Consider the following 18,905-nt stretch of genomic DNA (forward strand, 5'->3'; position numbering starts at 1 on the left):
TCACATCCAGAGAAAGAAAAAGCAAATCTGAATGCAGATCAAAGCATACTATTTGCTGTCTCTTTTTGTTTTGTTTTTTCCTTCTCATGGTTCCTCCCATTCATTTTAATTCTTCTATACAACATGACTAAAGTGAAAATATGTTTAATAAGAATGTATATGTAGAGCCTTTATCAGATTGTACAATGTCCTGGAGAGGGGAAAGGGAGGGAGTTGGAGAAAATTTAAAACTTATGGAAATGAATGTTGAAAACTAAAAATAAATTTATAAAAAAAAAGTTTCACACCTTTATGCCCATTGTAGAAATACGTAACTTTGCCTGAGTTAAGAAAATTATGCAACCAGAAAAGCTAACCGACAAGCTAATTTAAATATTAGTAAGGTGGCACTGCTCAGAAGAGAGGCTCATGAGTGAGTCCTTCAAGGGCTTTGCAGCATAAGATATGGCAAGTCTCACCTAGCTATGAATGCTGTCTGGGGACCCAGTTTGGCCAAGTTTAGAGAGGCTGGTCACCAGCTTGGCCACAGGGAGATGCCTTGTCTGACCATGGTACCTCTCCAAGGTCATCTTTTGAGCTGTAGAGGACTTGCAAGCAGCACTGGTGGAGGGATGACTCACATCAATGAAATCATGATGTATTAAAAAAAAAATTAATGAGGACTTTGAATTAACACTGTTACTTAACAAAGAGTAAAGCTACAATGGCAAGCAGCAAAAAAATTAGAGTAGTGGTGGTGGTACAGAGTTAAGAATTATAGGTAAGAATTAACAAAGTCTGGAGTATAAGCTAATATTCAACCTAGTACTGGTAGGGCATTAAAGTGGGAAATGTTTAATAGCTAAGAAATACAAAGGACCTAGGTTGGCCTGTTATCTTATTAAGTATCTCTTAAAGGTAGGTGTATAAAGAAAGCTGATGAGGATGAGAGCATGAATAAATGAAAAGAAAAAGGATTTATTAAGTGCCTACTATGTAAGAGTCACTGTGACAGGTGCCTGGGCTATGTAAATCCAAAGCTCTACCTTTACGGAGTCCACACTCTAATGGGTGAAACATCATATTCAGGGCAGGAATGGCCAGGGAAGGAAGTCATGTTCTGAAAAATCTCAGGGGAAAGGGCCAAAAGGGAATCAATGTGTCAATCCTAGTTTCTAATAGCAATAATCTGACTATAATTCCAAGAACAAGAGGTAGGAAGTTGGATAAGAGAGGGGGCAGAGCAGAATCTTCTACGATTCTCTAAAAGATGAAGATATCTTATACAGATATTACTATCCAATGCATTATGATAATTTAGTAGCATAGGTTTACTTGAGGGTAGAGACTTTACCATACTCTAATGTGTATGAATATAATTCTTCTTACTATTCACAACATATTCCATATATATTGCAAATTCCACATTTTATAGTACTACTGCTTTATCAAGATGAAGGTGACTTTTAAAAATCCAATATTTTTTACCAATATATCAGGACTGGGTGGTGGTGGAGGAATCTGTACTGGAGGCAAGCAATTCAGAGGATAACCATTCTTCACCAGAGCAATTTGTTCATTGTATTGTGTCTAGTGAAAGAAGAAAAGCATAGTTCAGAACATTGTCCATTTTGAACAAACAGGATTTCAAATTAATTTTTATTTCATTTGCATCTTTAAATGTAGTGTAAGACTATAAATACTATATACGGTGTGACAGTCTATTTAAGAAACTGATTTCTGAAGGTAAATTCAACTAGTTGTTAGTGGAGGAAAATATTTAATATTAATTCAAATATCTTTACTAATATCATGGTCAATTCACAGATCTCACTCTCTTTCTAACCCCAGATATTTATACTGTAAGTCATGAGTTCTTGGACGTGGCCCCCACACCTGAAGCTTAACATATTGTTTACTCTGCATTATTCCTCATTAGGTGGGAAAATGTGGTCTCTTAAAAGAAAACATCAGATTACTGCTTCTGTCCCACTGAACAACTCAAATAATAACTTACATTTTTATAGCACATTTGGATTTACAAAGAACCTGCCTCACAAAAAAAGTTCACAGTAGGAAAATGCAGAACAGTAACAAAAAATCACCTTTCTACTGATAACACAGCGAGGAAGATGTGAACCTGAAATATAGCAAGTCTGGAGAACAACTGAGGCAGCCTTGCTTTGTTTGATACTTTGCATTAGGTTAAATGATTGTGCTGGCCATTACCAGGATGGAGTCAGATAGCCAGATCACAGATGGGAGAGGGGGTAGAGGAAGGTACAGCACAGGAAAACTGGACAAGTCCTAGCTCTTCCTAAGTCAGTTCAAACAAAATAACAAAGTTGTAATATGAAATATCATAAATGAGATGCATCTGCTTTTCACAAAAATACCAAAATATATTTCAATCACCCATACTACAGCTTTTCCCCATATCATTTTCATTGATGAAAAGTTTCCTATGAGTTTTGCAAAACAATAATGGAATGATTTAGACCTAGAAATTAATAAGCTTATTTGTTTTCATTTTATTCCCCCCCACCATTCATACTAACACTAAAAACCAAGTCGGCTGTTTACTTTTGCTTTATTATTTTAGAATTAGATTTTAAATTCTAAGAAACTAGATGTGAAGCACAGCATATTCCATCATTTCCAGAAGTTAAGGGGAAAAAAGTGACAATTTAAGAAAATTTGCATGTGTGTATAGCATCCACAAGTCCAAAATCCAAAAAAAACCTTATTCATTAAACCAAATGTAAATATAACTTAATAAACACAATGCACAACATCACCTGTATACATCCAAGAGCTATTTCTAAAGGAATCAAGTTTTATTTTAAGATCATCGCATCTGAGTTAGACAGTTTTCTTGAAAATGTTCTTACCCTGCTGAATGCAATTTTGTTCCTGACATCTGCCACAATGGTATCCCAACTTTCTACAGCTGCTTTTAGCTGAAGTGATTCTGGATGGCTGGTACAGAAAAAAAAAGTGACACGTGATAAATTTCCCTCATTTCATATACCATTTAAGGTTTCCTAAAACTCTCTATAGGTTCTTAGGTGAAAATATCACTAAGGAAGTCTGAGGCATGATGATGATGATAATATGCAGATAAGAATGCAAGACACAGAAGCACATTATACAGACTGTCAACATTTTCATGCATTGTCCTTTTAAACACTTCATCCTGAGCACACAGGTTAAATGGCCCCAGTAGGAAAATGCAAACCAGTGTTGAAAACAACCAGTCAAAAAACGCTTTTCAAGTGGACAGAACGTTACTCAAAAAGGGTTTGTTTGTTTCTTTTAACACTTTTAAGAATGTGAAATACAGTGCTTTTTACCCAGTAAAACTAAGCCACTTACAGAGAAGCAAGGTATTTTGTTTTGTTTAATTCAGAGGAAGAATCTATTTAGGGCAAATTGGTCTAGATACTTTTCTACCCAATACTGTTCCAAAATAACGTAGGGGAAGAGAGGAAAGGAAGAGCCTGCCACAGAGTGAGACATCCTCGCTAAATAGCGAATGAGTAGATTCTGAGGCAGTGACTGATGAATGATGTAACAGGTTAAACTCAACTTCCAGTGCGTAGCTCAGGTCTCACAAGTATTAAAGCAGGAGGTGATTCAATTCTATCGCTTCCCCTTACAGATATGAGTCATCTTGGTGTCTTTGATCACCTGAGAAGAGGTCTCTTTTCATCTTTCAAAAGGCTCCATGGGATTAGTTAGATAGCAATCCTCCTTCAGTACCACCCAGCTCCCAGGAAGCAGGGAAGCAGCCTGGCTATCTCTTTGAGGTATAAGTTACTAATAAGAGCATCTACTTAACAGAAACCAGCATGGTCTCAATTTCAGCAGTTTTTTTTCTTTCCATCCTCTCTAAACTTTAGGGATTCCCCTTGAAGGGGAGGAAACTATTCCCTAGTCACTGAGGATGAAACTATCTCCTACAGCAGAGTATGGACCTGCCTTCCAAATATGAACTTGGGTATTGGTGATATCCTCTAAAAGACAAGAAGGGGGAGAGAAGGCTTTCAAACATAGACCTAAAAATAAGAATCTTTAGAAGAAAGTTTTACAATTAGTATGCATCCTATTCTGAAAAGGTATAGTTGACATGCAATCCAGTGCCTCTATTGCAAGCTCTTGATTTATTTCACTGTGGGGAAAGGGAGCAGTCTCCTAGTCCTCCTAAGTGAGACCCTGCTGTTTCTGTCTATACTTATATTTCTTGGCTGTCAGCTATTATTGCACACCAGCAGACTTCTCAACACTCCAACAAGAGACATCAGAACACAGACATGAAAGTGATTAAATGACTCGCTTGCAAAAATTACTTCTTTGCTCCAATCTCATCTACATAAAAATACAGACTTCCACTCACGTTTTACACATTGTCTGAAGTCAAGATGCCCTGAAGGGGAGGAAAGGTTACCTTGACGCCATGGTAGTTGCACGGATAAGCTGAAGCAGGCACTCCCTCTCAGTCTGTTCCAGCTGATGCAGGCCAAAATCTCTTCGGCTCTGCAGGAACCACACCTACAGTTTTTGACATTCAAAGAAAATCTAAAGACAGCCTTTCAAAATCTGGCATATCATACACAATTCACTTGAAGTGCAGTTCTAGTGACTTCCCCTTCTTTGCTTCTAATACTTTAATATCCCAACTCCAAAACATGATGCAAACCTTGGTTTCTTTGTCCATCATGCATATCTGATAGAGACTCCATGCTAATACCATGTAGTTCTCTGATGATTACAACTTTACTGAATATTGAGTTTGGTAGCAGCAAGGAAGATCCCAGAGCTCAAGTCCTGCTTCTAACAAGCCTAATAAATATTGGTACTGTCACGAGCAATATTAGATCTGTTCTATTTGGCCTCAGAAGTTAGAAACAAGAACAATAGTGGTACATGTTACAAAGAGGCAAACTTAGGTTTGAGGTCAAGGGAAAAAATTCCCTAACAAAGCTGTCTAAAAAGAGAATAGGCTGCCTTGGGAGGCAGCAAGTAATTCTTACTGGAGTTCTTCCAACACAGGACTCCTTGGGTATGCCATAGTAGAAAATACCTTTTTTGAGTAAGTGTTGGACTAGACGGCTCTTAAAGCACTCTCCAGTTCTGAAGTTTTGTGACTATGATGCTTCAATTAAGAGAACTCTATTCCAGTATTATTACTAATGATCCTTCTGCAAGATCAAGCTACCCTGGGCCTTACTCATTTGGGCCTGAAATGTAAACGGCACTCTGTAAGATATAGAGGCTGTAAACAAACATCCCCAAAGGCTTTGTCCAGTTGCCTGAAGTGGAAATGTCCCCTGTTTGTACCTGTGGTCTTAAGTGTTTCATTACAGCAAGAATCGAATGATGGCAGAAAAGTAACTTGGATTAGTTTGAAAAACATTTATGAAGAACATCAGTAATTAGGAGTTTTTGCTTTATTTTTTGAGAAATGGTAGGTCCTCAACAGCATTTACTAAAAAGGCAAAGAGCCTACAAACTACACAGAACCATGAGCTGGAGCTATGGTCCCCAAGTGGTTTTTTCAGTATTGTAGTAAGGGCAGGACATCTATTACTAAACTCACTGGTGTGGCAATAAGCAAAGCTCAGTTAAGACCTCTTTATTTCCTTTGCTTTTTTTTTTTTTTTTACCTCTGCTGTTATAGCTCTATTGGTTTCTCCATTCAGCTTGCTCAAGCACTTTTTAGCTTTAGCTTCCAGTTTATTCTTCTCCCTTTCCCATTGAGATCTAAAATATGAAAACACTAAAGAGTTAATGAGATAACCACAAGGATTTTCAGCATCATTACTTCATTAGAGATAGAGGCACAGACTGCATGACGACCATGGCATGGCCTTATCCCCGTGTGTCCCCCACTCTCACCCTAGTGGAGCATCAGCAAAAGCCAAACATTTGCCTGGGTCCTCTCCCTATCAGGATCTAGGTGATTGCTTTTAAATAGCTTAATATCTTACTGAATTCCATAGGTTGTTTCCCCAGAAAGTGAATGATCTCCCACAAAATCTGATTTCTAAAAGTATTTTCCATCTCAATGGAAGGAGCAACAAAAGATTATCCCTCTTCTCAATTCCTTTAGGCCATAACCTTTAAAGCCTATACTGATTATTTCAGAGTTTTAGGCCCTCGTGCATATGTCTGTGTTTGTGGACATACACATACATGCATGTGTGCTCCAAGGAACTCAGTGGCACTGAGTATCAGCCAGTTTAACTCATTCCACTGCACTTTCCCAGAGAAGGCCTAGAATTCTTTATACAGCAAACCAAGCATGTCCCTAATGAAGACCTTAAGTGAAAATGCTATCATTTTCTCTCCTTTATCTTAGGATGAACCATTACTGCATGATGGTCAAGAATCTGCTGCAATCAAATGAGATCAATTTATATTTCTAGTTTTTCTTTTTGATGGGAGATTAGAATAGTTAATGCATTTATCATACAGTATAAACATTTTATATTTTATTTGACAAACTTTCAAAAAGCATCTCCTCCATGATTTCTTAAGATAAACATTTGGACTCTAGATGGCTTTCTTAATGAAAATCAAAATACAATATGACATTAAGTACTTGGAATAATTATAAAATATTTAATTAGATATGCTAAATACAGGGTAAAGGAATCAATTCTTTATTGCATCACCTTGGACACATTGGCTGCTGTCCTTTGTTCTCGAAGAGGACCAAAATGACATCACCATGATAAAGTGACGTTTCCACGTGTACGAGTATCCCTGATCAGACCAATATGAGTTTGGAATGCTCTACCACAGATTGGGCACAGATAATCCATGTGAACATTTGGGGTGGATGCTCCAAATTTACACATCCTATGTTTCTTTTGTGCTGTTTCAATTCTGCTTTGCTCATAGAGCACAGCACTCTTTCTGATGTGCACATACCATGCTAAGCTCCCATGTCTCACAATCAAATTCAAAGTTCTTGAGAGTGTCCTTGTATTGTTTCTTCTGGCCACCATGTGATCACCTGCCCCACGCAAGTTCTCCATAAAATAATCATTTTGGCAAGTGTACATTTTGCATTTGAACAACATGGCCAGCCCATCAAAGCTACGCTCTCTGAAGCACAGTTTGAATGCTTGGCAGTTCAGCTCAAGCAAGGACCTCAGTGTCTGGTACCTTATCCTGCCAGGTGATCCTCAGAATCTTCCTAAGGCAATTCAAATAGAAGTGATTCAGTTTCCTGGCATGGCACTGGTAGACTGTCCATGTTTCACAGGCATTCAACAATGAAGTCAGCACAATGGCTCGGTAGACCTTCAGTTTGGTAGTCAGTCTAATATCTCTTCTCTCTCAAACTTTTCTGTGGAGCCTCCCAAACACTGAGCTAGCTCTGGCAATGTGTGCATCAACCTTATTGCCGATGTGTACATCCCTGAAAAGTACACTACCAAGATAAGTGAACTTATCCACAGCATTCAAAACTTCTCCATTTGTTGTAACTGATGGTTCTACATATGGATGGTGTAGTGGTGGCTGATAGAGCACCTGTGTTTTCTTGGTGTTAATTATTAGGCCAAAATTAGCACAGACAGCAGAGAATTGATCCATACTTTGTTACTTCTCAGCTTCAGAGGCTACACTGAGTGCACAATCATCTGCAAACAGAAAATCACGCACCAACACTCCCTCCACTTTTGTCTTGGCTTGTGACCTTTTCAAATTGAAGAACTTACCATCATTATAGTAGTTGGCCTTGATGCTGTGTTCATCCTCATTGAAAGTACTTGACAACATGGCTGAAAACATCTTGCTAAAAAGTATGGGGGCAAGCACACAGCCCTGTTTCACTCCACTAGTGACTGGGAAGGCACTGTCCCCTATCCAGAACCTGGACAAACATGGCATCATGAAACTGAAGTACAATGCTGATGAACTTCTCTGGGCAACCAAATTTTGACATAATTTCCCATAAGCCCTCATGACTAACAGTGTCAAAGGCCTTGGTCAGTAATACAGATGTTGTGTTCAGACCTCTGTTCTGCTCCTGGCATTTCTCCTGGAATTGTTGGGCAGCAAACACCATATCAACTGTTCCTTGGACCTTTCTGAAGCCACACTAGCTCTTAGGTATATGACCATCTCCCAGGTGCTGGGGATGGAAGCTCAATTCCATGTGGACAGTCTCGGGCGGGTAAAGGTGGGAACTTCTAAATCTTAGAGTTCTCACAAGACCCCCCAGGAAACGACTGGGAATCGAGGTGAACCGAGCTATCTCGTGTATTTCCGCCTCTTCCCGTGAGAAACGTGATGGGAGAGAGCTCTCCCCGCCCTCGAGATTGTCCCGGATCTGGGCACACTATTGTTATCTAACAGCACGGTATTCAGATGCAAACTATGCGGCTGGAGAGCTTAAGTAGGATCAGGAAAGCCTGAAAGCTCTCTTGGGCGGAGGGGCCACGTGTGAGGACAACAAGGCTCCGCTTTTCCTCTCTCCTCTCTCCCCTCCCCCTCTCTCCCCACTTATACTTCTACTTCCAATCTCTTATTGTAAGATCTTTGCCTCCTTGGGAGATTCTTCGCTCCCTCCTAAGGAAGAATTCCCCTGCACTTGTAACTAGACCCTGAAATAAAGCTCAACCCTTGTTCGACTCTGGAATGTCCTTTTTCTCATACGAGCATCCGGTTTGGCCAACCGAAGACCTCCGATAGAGGTAAGGGAAGACTCAGATAGCCCACAGGCCTCTAGGCCTGGCAGTTGGCGCCCCAAACAGAGGACTGGGAGCGCAGATATCCTGGGTGCTTTGGGAACACCCGGAAGGGGCTGTGAAAGACGCGAGTCCCGAATCCTAGATTCGGAAGGAGAGAAAGAGTGAGAGTAGCTTCCCACACCCATGGGAAAAGGGCAGGGATGGGGAATCAATTGCCAGTAATAAAGCCAGAGGAACAGGAGGTCTGGGCTGAGATACTTTACAGGGAATGCAGGGAGGCGGGGGTCACTATAGAGTTAAACGACCTCCGAGAATTTTGTAAAAGGATTTGGAAAGTTTCTCCTTGGCTCGAGCAGACAGGAATATCAAGAGAAAGATGGGGAGCGGTCGGAGAACAAATGACTGCTTATGAGCAACAATGCCCCGGGGAGCTGGAGGATTTAGATTTCCTGATATTCGGTGTAATTAAGAGCCTTTTGGAAGGGCCGGAGAGGCCAGGGCGGGATTGGAATGAGAGTGGAAGTGGAGAGAGGGGAGGGGAGAACCCTGGTTAGCAGAAAGTTAAGGAGTGTAGAGAAAAAATAGGTTCGGAGCTCCATCTAGCGGATGGGAAAGGCGAGGCAGGGGAGAATGTACCGTGTCTTCCCTCTGCGCCTCCTTATAGCACGCTCCATACTGGAGCGGATAGGACCTGCCTTAGCGGTCGCTCAGTACCCCAGCACTGGAAGCTCAAAGAAAGCCAGAGACCAGTGTGGGGAATAGGAGGGTGCCAAAATACCTTAGAGACAATGCACCCAGTAAAGTGGGAGGCAGAGGATCACCAAGGGACCGTATGGCCGTTGGTGATTCCAGGACTTAGTTTTAACATCTGGGGCGGAGACATCATGAGCCGCCTGGGGATGAAGCTATCAAATTTTTAGTAAGGGCCATTGCTGTTGCACTGGAGTCCCCACCCTTGAATTGGAAGTCAGACACCCCAATTTGGGTGGAGCAATGGCCCCTGACTCCAGAAAAACTCCAGGCACTACAACTATTGGTTAAGGAGCAATTAGAAAAAGGAAATATAGAGCCATCACAGTCACCCTGGAATGCTCCTGTGTTTGTTATAAAGAAAAAATCCGGGAAATTCAGGTTCCTTACAGATCTAAGGAAGGTAAATCAGTCTCTCATGCCTATGGGAGCCCTGCAACCAGGTCTCCCTTCTCCTAATGCCATCCCGGATGGTTGGTCACTTATAATCATTGACATTCAGGATTGTTTTTTTTTCCATTCCTTTAAACAAAGTAGATTGTCCTCGGTTTGCTTTTACAATACCTCATCCCAATAACGAAGGACCTGCAAAGAGGTATCAGTGGAAGGTATTGCCCCAAGGTATGAGTTGCAGCCCCACCATCTGCCAGTGGTATGTTAATTAAGCATTAGAAAGCCCCAGACAGCAATACCAATGCAAAATCATCCATTATATGGATGACATCCTTATAGCTGCACCTCAGCTCAAGGATCTGGAGAAGTGTTTCCAAGCAGTAGAAAGGAACCTTCTAAGACTAGCATTAGTTATTGCTCCTGAAAAGATACAGAGAGGACCCAGTTACAAATATTTGGGATATCAGATACAGGGCACCATCATTCGGCTGGAACCCCCAAAATGGGATATAAAGATCCAAACACTCAATGATGCTCAGAAACTAGTAGGAGCTATCCAATGGATAAGATCAAAGGTGCCTATACCTCTACCTCTCATGCAACCTTTATATTCACTATTGACAGGAGACTCTGCTTTAAATTCCCCACGAACATTGACTCCTGAAGCAGCCAAGGCCATAGAGGCAATAAAAAAACAATTTTTAGAGTCCACCACATTCTGGTGGGATCCAGGAAGAGATGTGGAGGTATCTATTATCTCCACCACACCTCCCTATGCTGTCATACACCAAAAAGAGAAGCCCCTAGAATGGGTATATTTAAGTAAAACAGGAAGCAATTTACTAAACAAGTGGGAATTTCTAGGACGGTTAGCACTAGAGGCAGTAAAAAGGGCTACCCACATGTACCAAAAACAGCCAATTCTTTATGCTACACTCACCACTAAGGATGTAGAAGAGTTAGCTCAGAATCACGTTTCTTGGGCCACTATACTCCAGTGGGCCCAGGTGAAACCAAATTCGACTTTCCTATTCAAAGAGTTGTTACAGTGGGCCCCAGCACCAGTGAAAAGGTACTCACCAAACCCAGTAGAGGGGCCTAACATTTTTACAGATGCCACAAAACATCACAAGGCATCTATTTATAATTCGGCCTCCCAAGAGATATATATAGTTAACACACCCTACACCTCTACTCAACAGAACGAGTTGGAAGCTATAATCCAAGCTCTCCAAATATATAATGACATACCCATTAACATTATTACTGATAGTCAGTATGCATCTTTATTAATTTCATGGATTGAGGACTCTATTGTAGATTATCAGTCCAATATTTTTTCACAGTGTGAGCGGCTATTGACCACCATTAATAACAGAACACACCCTTTTTATGTTTTACATGTGCGCTCACATACTAATGGCACAGGACCAATTTTTGAAGGAAATCAAATAGCAGACAATTCACTATACCTTGTAGGGCACACTGTGGAACCACAGGAAAGGGCCCAAAAGGCTCATGATAGGTTCCACCTAGCCACAGAAGCCCTCTGCAAATTATATGGGATAACTCAGGAACAGGCCAGAAAAATTGTTAAGAGCTGTCTCCAATGTATCCCATTCCACCCACCTCTAGACCAGGGTGTCAATCCTCGTGGCTTGGCACCCAATGAAATTTGGCAAATGGATGTCACCCATCCTAAGGGCCAGTGCATACATGTGACAGTTGACACATGGTCCGGATTCCTTATGGTGACTTTACAGCCAGGTGAATCAAGTGCTAAAGTAATTCAACATCTTTGGCACTGTTTTTCTGTTTCAGGTTTACCCTTAGAAATAAAGACAGATAATGGTCCTGCCTATACTTCTCAAACCCTTACACACTTCCTCCACGATCTAGGGATTCGACATGTTACAGGAATCCCCTACAATCCACAAGGCCAGGCCATAGTGGAAAGGGCCAATCTCACCTTAAAGGCGATTCTCGCTAAACAAAAAAGGGGGAGATTAAGAGGTCGCCTAACACAATCAAAGCTTGATACAGCTGTGTATACACACAATTTTTTGCATATCTCAAAAAACTCACATACTACTCCAGCTATGAGACATTTTGTGACTATTCCAAGACAACCCCGCAAGGAAAGTAATACCCAGGCTGGAAATAAGGACACATGGGCCATGGTAAAGGATATGGCCTCAGGGAAATGGAAAGGTCCGTATAAGATACTAATATGAGGTCCAGGGTATGTTTGTGTCTCCACAGGAAAAGGGAATGCGTGGATTCCCATTAGAAGGATCCGTCGGTGGAAACCGATGTCGGAGACGGCGGAGACGCAGGAGGCGGAGACCCTGGAGAGCCCGGAGACCCCGGAGAAGGATCATGCACCACCTGAGTCTGCTGATGACAGCTTTAACCCTGCTGCCCAGAGAGGAAGCAGCACTCATCCCAACATTACTGACCACTCCATCTAGGCATCTCTTTCCAGCGGCTGAAGGAGGACTTTGATATCACAAACCCAGGACATTGGGGGGGGAAGGGGTGACCAACTTTTCGGGAGATGACCAACTTTTCGCCTGAATACCACAGGCTTGGCCATTCAGGCTTGGCCGTTGAGATCCATTTGCATGACTGAGGGGGTGGTGATGTGTAAGGCGCCAGCACGAGCTGCTTCTCTTAGAATATGCTTTGGAATTAGTGATTGCCCTTTCTCTTGTTGTAACTCAGCCATTTAGCTTCATCTTTGTTTTGTCTGATTCCTCTCTTTGTCAGTTGTGCTAGCTGCAGATTTCTGTGTAAATAAAGTCTTGTTGTGGGGTACTCATATGCTAAAGGCCTTCCTAATCCACTCAGCCTCCAGCTACTGTTTGCTCTAGAGCCATGTGCGCACTGCGCAAAACAAAAAGGGGGAGATGCTGGGGATGGAAGCTCAATTCCATGTGGACAGTCTCGGGCGGGTAAAGGTGGGAACTTCTAAATCTTAGAGTTCTCACGAGACCCCCCAGGAAACGACTGGGAATCGAGGTGAACCGAGCTATCTCGTGTATTTCCGCCTCTTCCCGTGAGAAACGTGATGGGAGAGAGCTCTCCCCGCCCTCGAGATTGTCCCGGATCTGGGCACACTATTGTTATCTAACAGCACGGTATTCAGATGCAAACTATGCGGCTGGAGAGCTTAAGTAGGATCAGGAAAGCCTGAAAGCTCTCTTGGGCGGAGGGGCCACGTGTGAGGACACAAGGCTCTGCTTTTCCTCTCTCCTCTCTCCCCTCCCCCTCTTTCCCCACTTATACTTCTACTTCCAATCTCTTATTGTAAGATCTTTGCCTCCTTGGGAGATTCTTCGCTCCCTCCTAAGGAAGAATTCCCCTGCACTTGTAACTAGACCCTGAAATAAAGCTCAACCCTTGTTCGACTCTGGAACGTCCTTTCTCTCATACGAGCATCCGGTTTGGCCAACCGAAGACCTCCGATAGAGGTAAGGGAAGACTCGGGTAGCCCACAGGCCTCTAGGCCTGGCACCGAGGTGAAGGATTAGCCTATTAAGGAGGACTCTAACAAGAATCTTGTTTTCTTGGTGTTAAGTATTAGGCCAAAATTAGCACAGGGAGCAGAAAACTGAACAAAGGCACTGGTCCTCCCTGAACACACTCTACACCCACCTTGGATAAACCACTTAATATCTCACTACCACCAGCCAATTCTAAGGTTATAAATTGCCAGAAAGTTGCTAAGCTACATTGTTAGAGAATCTTCCCTCACCTTGAGTTCTCTACATTGCTGAAATCACAGGTATATACCAAAACAAAACATGACTACAAAACATATATAAATAAATACAGATAATAAATAAAATTTTCTGGGAAGAAATATACTTTTCAGATAGATTTTTTTTTTTCCAGTTTTGGAAAACATCAAAGTACCAAATAGACTTGACTTATGATCAAGTTCCAATTCTTACAATCCTTTGCTTTGTGGCAATAAATCAACTAGTGTAAGCTCAGTGACTGGGACCGGCCAATGATCTTATGAGAGACAGCTCAGATCTTATGAGCATGAGTAGCATGCTCAGTTGATGAACTCCCCACATGGACTTTAGAGCATCAGCAGACATTATGATGAGAGGACTAAAACCAGTTACAGAATATCTGTGTATCTTCCAAAGTCCACGTGGAGACTGCATCAGTAGAGTACATAGAATATGTTCATAAGGACTGGGCTCTCACTGGCCAAACCTGGTCACTTCCTTTATAATGACTTCATCTATCTGTGTATCAGTATCCTAACATAAGTGTTTGACAGCTTGAATGAAGTTTCAAACAATTTTATAATCATTCATAGTAAAAGGTTAAGTAATAAAGTATACCTTTCTGAAGCAAGTTTCTCTTTAAGCTTCCTGATTTCAGAATCTTTAGCCTGGATTTCTTGCTGTAATCTAAGTAAATAAAAGATAATGTCACCAAAGTAGAAATGATCACTCATTATCACAGTTGAAATGGCTTTGTATTTCATCACGAATGAGTAGAGTACATCCAGTTGGGACAACATTCTTACTCTGAAATTTAAATGGATGATTTCTGCCTGAAATAGTCCTTCTCTAGTGATCTTTTTTATCCTTCAAACTCCACCCCCCCCCAAAATAAAAACAGTCCTATAGACAACAAAGTGGGAAAATGTAAACAAACAGCTCCCAGAGGGAGCATGGGAGAATGAATGTCACTTTTCTGGACTTCAGTTTGTGCATTAGTAAAATGGAAATAGCATATCCCAATGCTCCAGAACTCCTACGAAAATTGAAGACTTTAAGGCCCTTAGGAGGAAGATACTATATTGAGCCATGCAAATCAGCCAAGATTCAGGGTCTGGAGGAAATTAGATAGTGCCTGAAAGGAACAGTGTTGTAGGCAAGAAAGAATTTTAATTAAAACTTAAAATACAACCCCATGGCACTAGTGCTGTAGTAACAGTCAATTCCATCAAGTAAACGTAAGAACCTTGGGTGAACATGCTAAAGAATGTGGCCAAACTTATGATATACTGGCAAGTTTTTCAAAGTTTATTTGCAAGAACAGAACATAAAAATATAAAGTGATAAAAAGTGGCGCACTGTTTGATACAAATCCCATCATCCACCCCATATGCTCGTCTCTATTTACACTCTCATCTGGTGACCTCATCAGCTCCCATGGGCTGACTTATCACTATGCAGCTCCCCCAGATCTATAGATCCAGGCCTGGTCTCTCTCCTGAGCTCCAGTCCCACATCACCAACTACCTGCTGAACATTTCAACTTGATATACTGGAAACAGCTAGAACTCAACACGTCCAAAGCAGAACTAATTATCTTTCTCCCAAATCCATTTCTCTACAAACTTCCCTACTTTGGCTAAAGGTACTATCATTCTTATAACCTCCTGTCATAACCTCAGCATTATGCTCAATTCTTCTCTGCTCCTCACTCCATGTACCTTATCAGCAAGCCTTGCTGTACTACCTCCACATCTGTGGCATCCATTCCATTCTCTCCATTTACATGGTCACTACTCTAGTTCAGGCCCTTATCATCTCAACTCCTAATTGTCTTCCCATCTCAGGTCTCTCTCCTCTCCAATATCACCTCCACAAAGCTGCCAACATGTTTTTCCTAAAATGCAGATCTCCGTCATTTCCCTAGTGAATAAACTCTTGCGACTCTCTATTGCCTCTAGGATCAAATATAAAATTCTCTGTCCTTTAAAGTCCTTCGCAACATGGTCCCAACCAACATTTCCAGGCTTAATATTAGTTGCTCCCTTTCTCGCTCCACACTTCAGCCGAGTTGGTCTTCTTCCTTTTGCCCCACACAAGACACTCCATTTTCAGTCCTCATGCCTGTGGGCATTCCCAAAGCCTAAACACACTTTGGCCTTGCGTCTTTCTCTAAGAAATACTTATTTCCTTCCAAACTCAGCTCAAAACCACCTTCTACAGCAGATTTCCAAAGTGGGTGATACCGCCCCCTGGGGGGTGCTGGAATGATTTAGGGGAACAATAGTAGTTTGGAATGAAGCAAATTTCAAAAAAAATAAATAAATAAACTAAAGGGTTAAAAAAAGTTGACTGGGGGGCAAGGTTTGAGTGATTTTTCTTTTGAAAAAGGGGAGGTAGGCCTAATGAGTTTGGGAACCTCTGTTAAATGAAGACTTTACCCTCAAGCATTAGTGTTTCCCTCCTCTAAAAAAATCAGCTAGTACTTATTTTATATATATATATATATATATATATATATATATATATATATATGTATATATATATATATATATATATATATGTATATATATACACACATGCTGCCTCTCCCAGTTAAGATGCGATCTTCTTTAGAGCAATGATGGTTTCATTTTTTTTGCATTTGTATCACCAGTGCCTAGCATAGTACCTGGCACAGGGGTGAAGAATCTGTGGCCTTCTAGGTCCTCAAGTGTGGTCCTTTGACTGAATCCAAACTTCACAGAACAAATCCCCTTCATAAAAGGATTTGTTCTGTAAAATTTGGACTCATTCAAAAGCCTGCACCCAAGGACCTAGAAGGCCATAGTGGTTTCCAGGCCACAGGTTCCCTACCCTGGTCTGGCATACAGTAAATACTTAATACATGCCTAATGATTTATTCTTAAATTCCCCTTCCTCTTGCTACAGCTGTATTCCTATTCATAAATGTGTTCTTACATTTGTCCTATTAAATTGACTAACACAGGAAAATATAAAGACCATTTTTTCCTGAAAATCTGATAATGTAAGCCCTTGGATTTTGGTTAATGGAAGTTAGTGGAACTATGAAGCATGCTCTTGGAGGCTTAAGGCAAGGAGTTCTAAAGCTTGGCAGGTTTGCCTCATCCTAGATTTGTGAGTCAATCCCCTTTCTCTAAGCTTTTCAAAAGTAAGAAAGGAGGTTGTGATCATTGTTCTAGTGGAATGATAACGCAGACAGGAAGAACAGGGTTTCTGTAAGGAAGGTATCATTCCCTTAGTTAGAGAATTAGATAAGCTTTACCATTTTAGAGAAGAGGGTTAAATAAGCAGTAGGAAAGTAGAAAAGTCTCTAAGGTTACACTTACCCTTTCTCTGGGGCATTTCCATTATTTCACGATTTTACTGAGCACATCTTGGGTTAGAGTGGGTAGGTATATAGAGGAGAGATCAAACCTGAGAGTCAGAAGACCTGTGTTCTGTGACTGTCACTAATTAAACAAATGACCCTTGGTAACTCATTTCACCACCTAGGGCTTCAATCTTTGATTTTTCTTGTCTCCCAATTAGACTATAGATTCCTTGAGGGAAGAAAATTTGTATTCTACTTTCTTTGAAGTGTCTACATAATATGGGCATGAACTATGAGTGGATACTCAGTAGATCATAAAAATCAGAGCTGGAAAAAAACTTGACAAAAATTACCTAGTCCAATGTCTTCATTTTACAAATAAAATGAGGCCAAGGGATATCAGGTGATTTACCAGAAGATAATCAAGCAGAAATAGAACCAGGATTTGAACCTATACACTTTGGTTCCAAATCCAGTGCTCTTTCCAGTAAAAAAGACTCTTATTCCTAACACTGTAACTTTTCCTTTGGTTAAAATCCATTAGTCCTAGGGTAATTTATTCTCATTCAGTGCATCTAACCTTGTGTCCCACTAATTTCTACACCCAAACCTTCTATTCCAAGGATTCCTAGAACACAACTTCTACTTTCCTACCCTTTCTCATTATGTCTCTTCTATCTCAGAGTTCCAAAATTCATCCTCCAAGGCCTTGCTCAAGAGTCACCCCTTTCATGAATCCTTCCCTGACTATTCCAGCTACAGATGATCTCTCAGGCCTCTTCCATCCTTGTGCACTCACTTACCATATTACTAGGACACTCCTTGGGTTAGTACCTTGTTTTGTAGTTATCTGTGCACCTTCTCGAGTTACAAGACCGTAAAGCTGCACAAGTACTAAATCTGATTCATCTTTTTATCTCCTAGGGCCTAGCACAGTGCCTCAAATATGACAAACAAAGTAGATATTTTCTAAATGTATCTATTGGGTGAAAGAAATCCAGTATATCCTTATTCTGGATTCTGACACAGATTCTAACAGCACCATATTATTAGGCCAGCCTCTAGATCATGTTTTAAAGTGAGAATTCTTTAATTTGCATCTGTGAACTTGGTTTTTCAATATTCTGATAACTGTATTTCAATATAATTGGTTTCCTTTCTAATCCTATGTATTTCATTTTATGCATTAAAAATATTATTCTGATAAGGGGTCCACAGATTTCATCAAACTCTCAAAGGGGTCCATGAGACAAAAATGTTTAAGAACCTCTATTTTAAAGGATCCTAAGACCATTAGTGACCTTCCTAGATTTTGATGATTCAACTAAGGATTCAAGCTAAAAGATCAAGCTCTGGATCCTGGAGACTAGCAGCTAACCTAACTGAAATCCCAAGAATTTAACTAAGTTAATGCTGCCAATTCAGACGGCCCAAAAGAGAGTTCTACCATGTTCAATACTCCTCTCTTTTTGGACTTGACTGGTTTGACCTAAAGCATCTCTCTGGTCTCAGAGGATCAACAACCAAAAATAAAAAAAATCTGACATCAACATTTCATTGAAGAGATCATAGCTACGACAAAGTCCTACTCCCAACAACCCACCTTAACAGTTATACAACAGAAAAATTTCAGGATTCATATCCCTTCCCAAGATTTCTCCCAATATCATAGAAGTCATACAGATTTTATATAAAGGGTCTTACTCTATAAAGATGCAAAAAACAGAAATAATCAGTGTTGGAGGTGCTTCCTGAAGACAGAAATGCTAATAATCTATTGTTGGAGCTAAATATTATTCCAACACTTTAGCAAAATGATTTGGAATTCAGTAAGAGAAGTCACTAAACTATGCACACCTTTTAATTCAGAGTTCCTACATACCCCAGGAGATGAAAAAAAAAGATAAAGGAGACACCAAATATTCATGGCAGAAATTTTTGTGAGAGCAAAAAACTGGAAACAAAGTGGGTGCCCAGCTATTAGAAATGGCTGAAAAAAAT

At 40.8% G+C, this 18,905-nt stretch overlaps 1 protein-coding gene across 4 annotated transcripts in view; it reads right to left on the reverse strand.

The window, feature by feature from the left end:
* DZIP3 (DAZ interacting zinc finger protein 3) overlaps window positions 1–18,905 on the reverse strand; it is a 114,936-nt gene that overhangs the window by 14,928 nt on the left and 81,103 nt on the right. For all 4 annotated transcript variants that reach the window (XM_072614054.1, XM_072614053.1, XM_072614052.1 and 1 more), the window contains 5 exons: window positions 14,189–14,257; window positions 5,646–5,742; window positions 4,427–4,530; window positions 2,871–2,958; window positions 1,468–1,569 (listed from right to left, as the gene is read on the reverse strand). In XM_072614054.1, coding sequence (XP_072470155.1) covers window positions 1,468–1,569; window positions 2,871–2,958; window positions 4,427–4,530; window positions 5,646–5,742; window positions 14,189–14,257 — 460 coding nt within the window. The remainder of the gene's footprint in view (window positions 1–1,467; window positions 1,570–2,870; window positions 2,959–4,426; window positions 4,531–5,645; window positions 5,743–14,188; window positions 14,258–18,905) is intronic.

Source organism: Notamacropus eugenii, chromosome 5, assembly GCF_028372415.1.
Source record: "Notamacropus eugenii isolate mMacEug1 chromosome 5, mMacEug1.pri_v2, whole genome shotgun sequence".
Taxonomy (NCBI): domain Eukaryota; kingdom Metazoa; phylum Chordata; class Mammalia; order Diprotodontia; family Macropodidae; genus Notamacropus; species Notamacropus eugenii.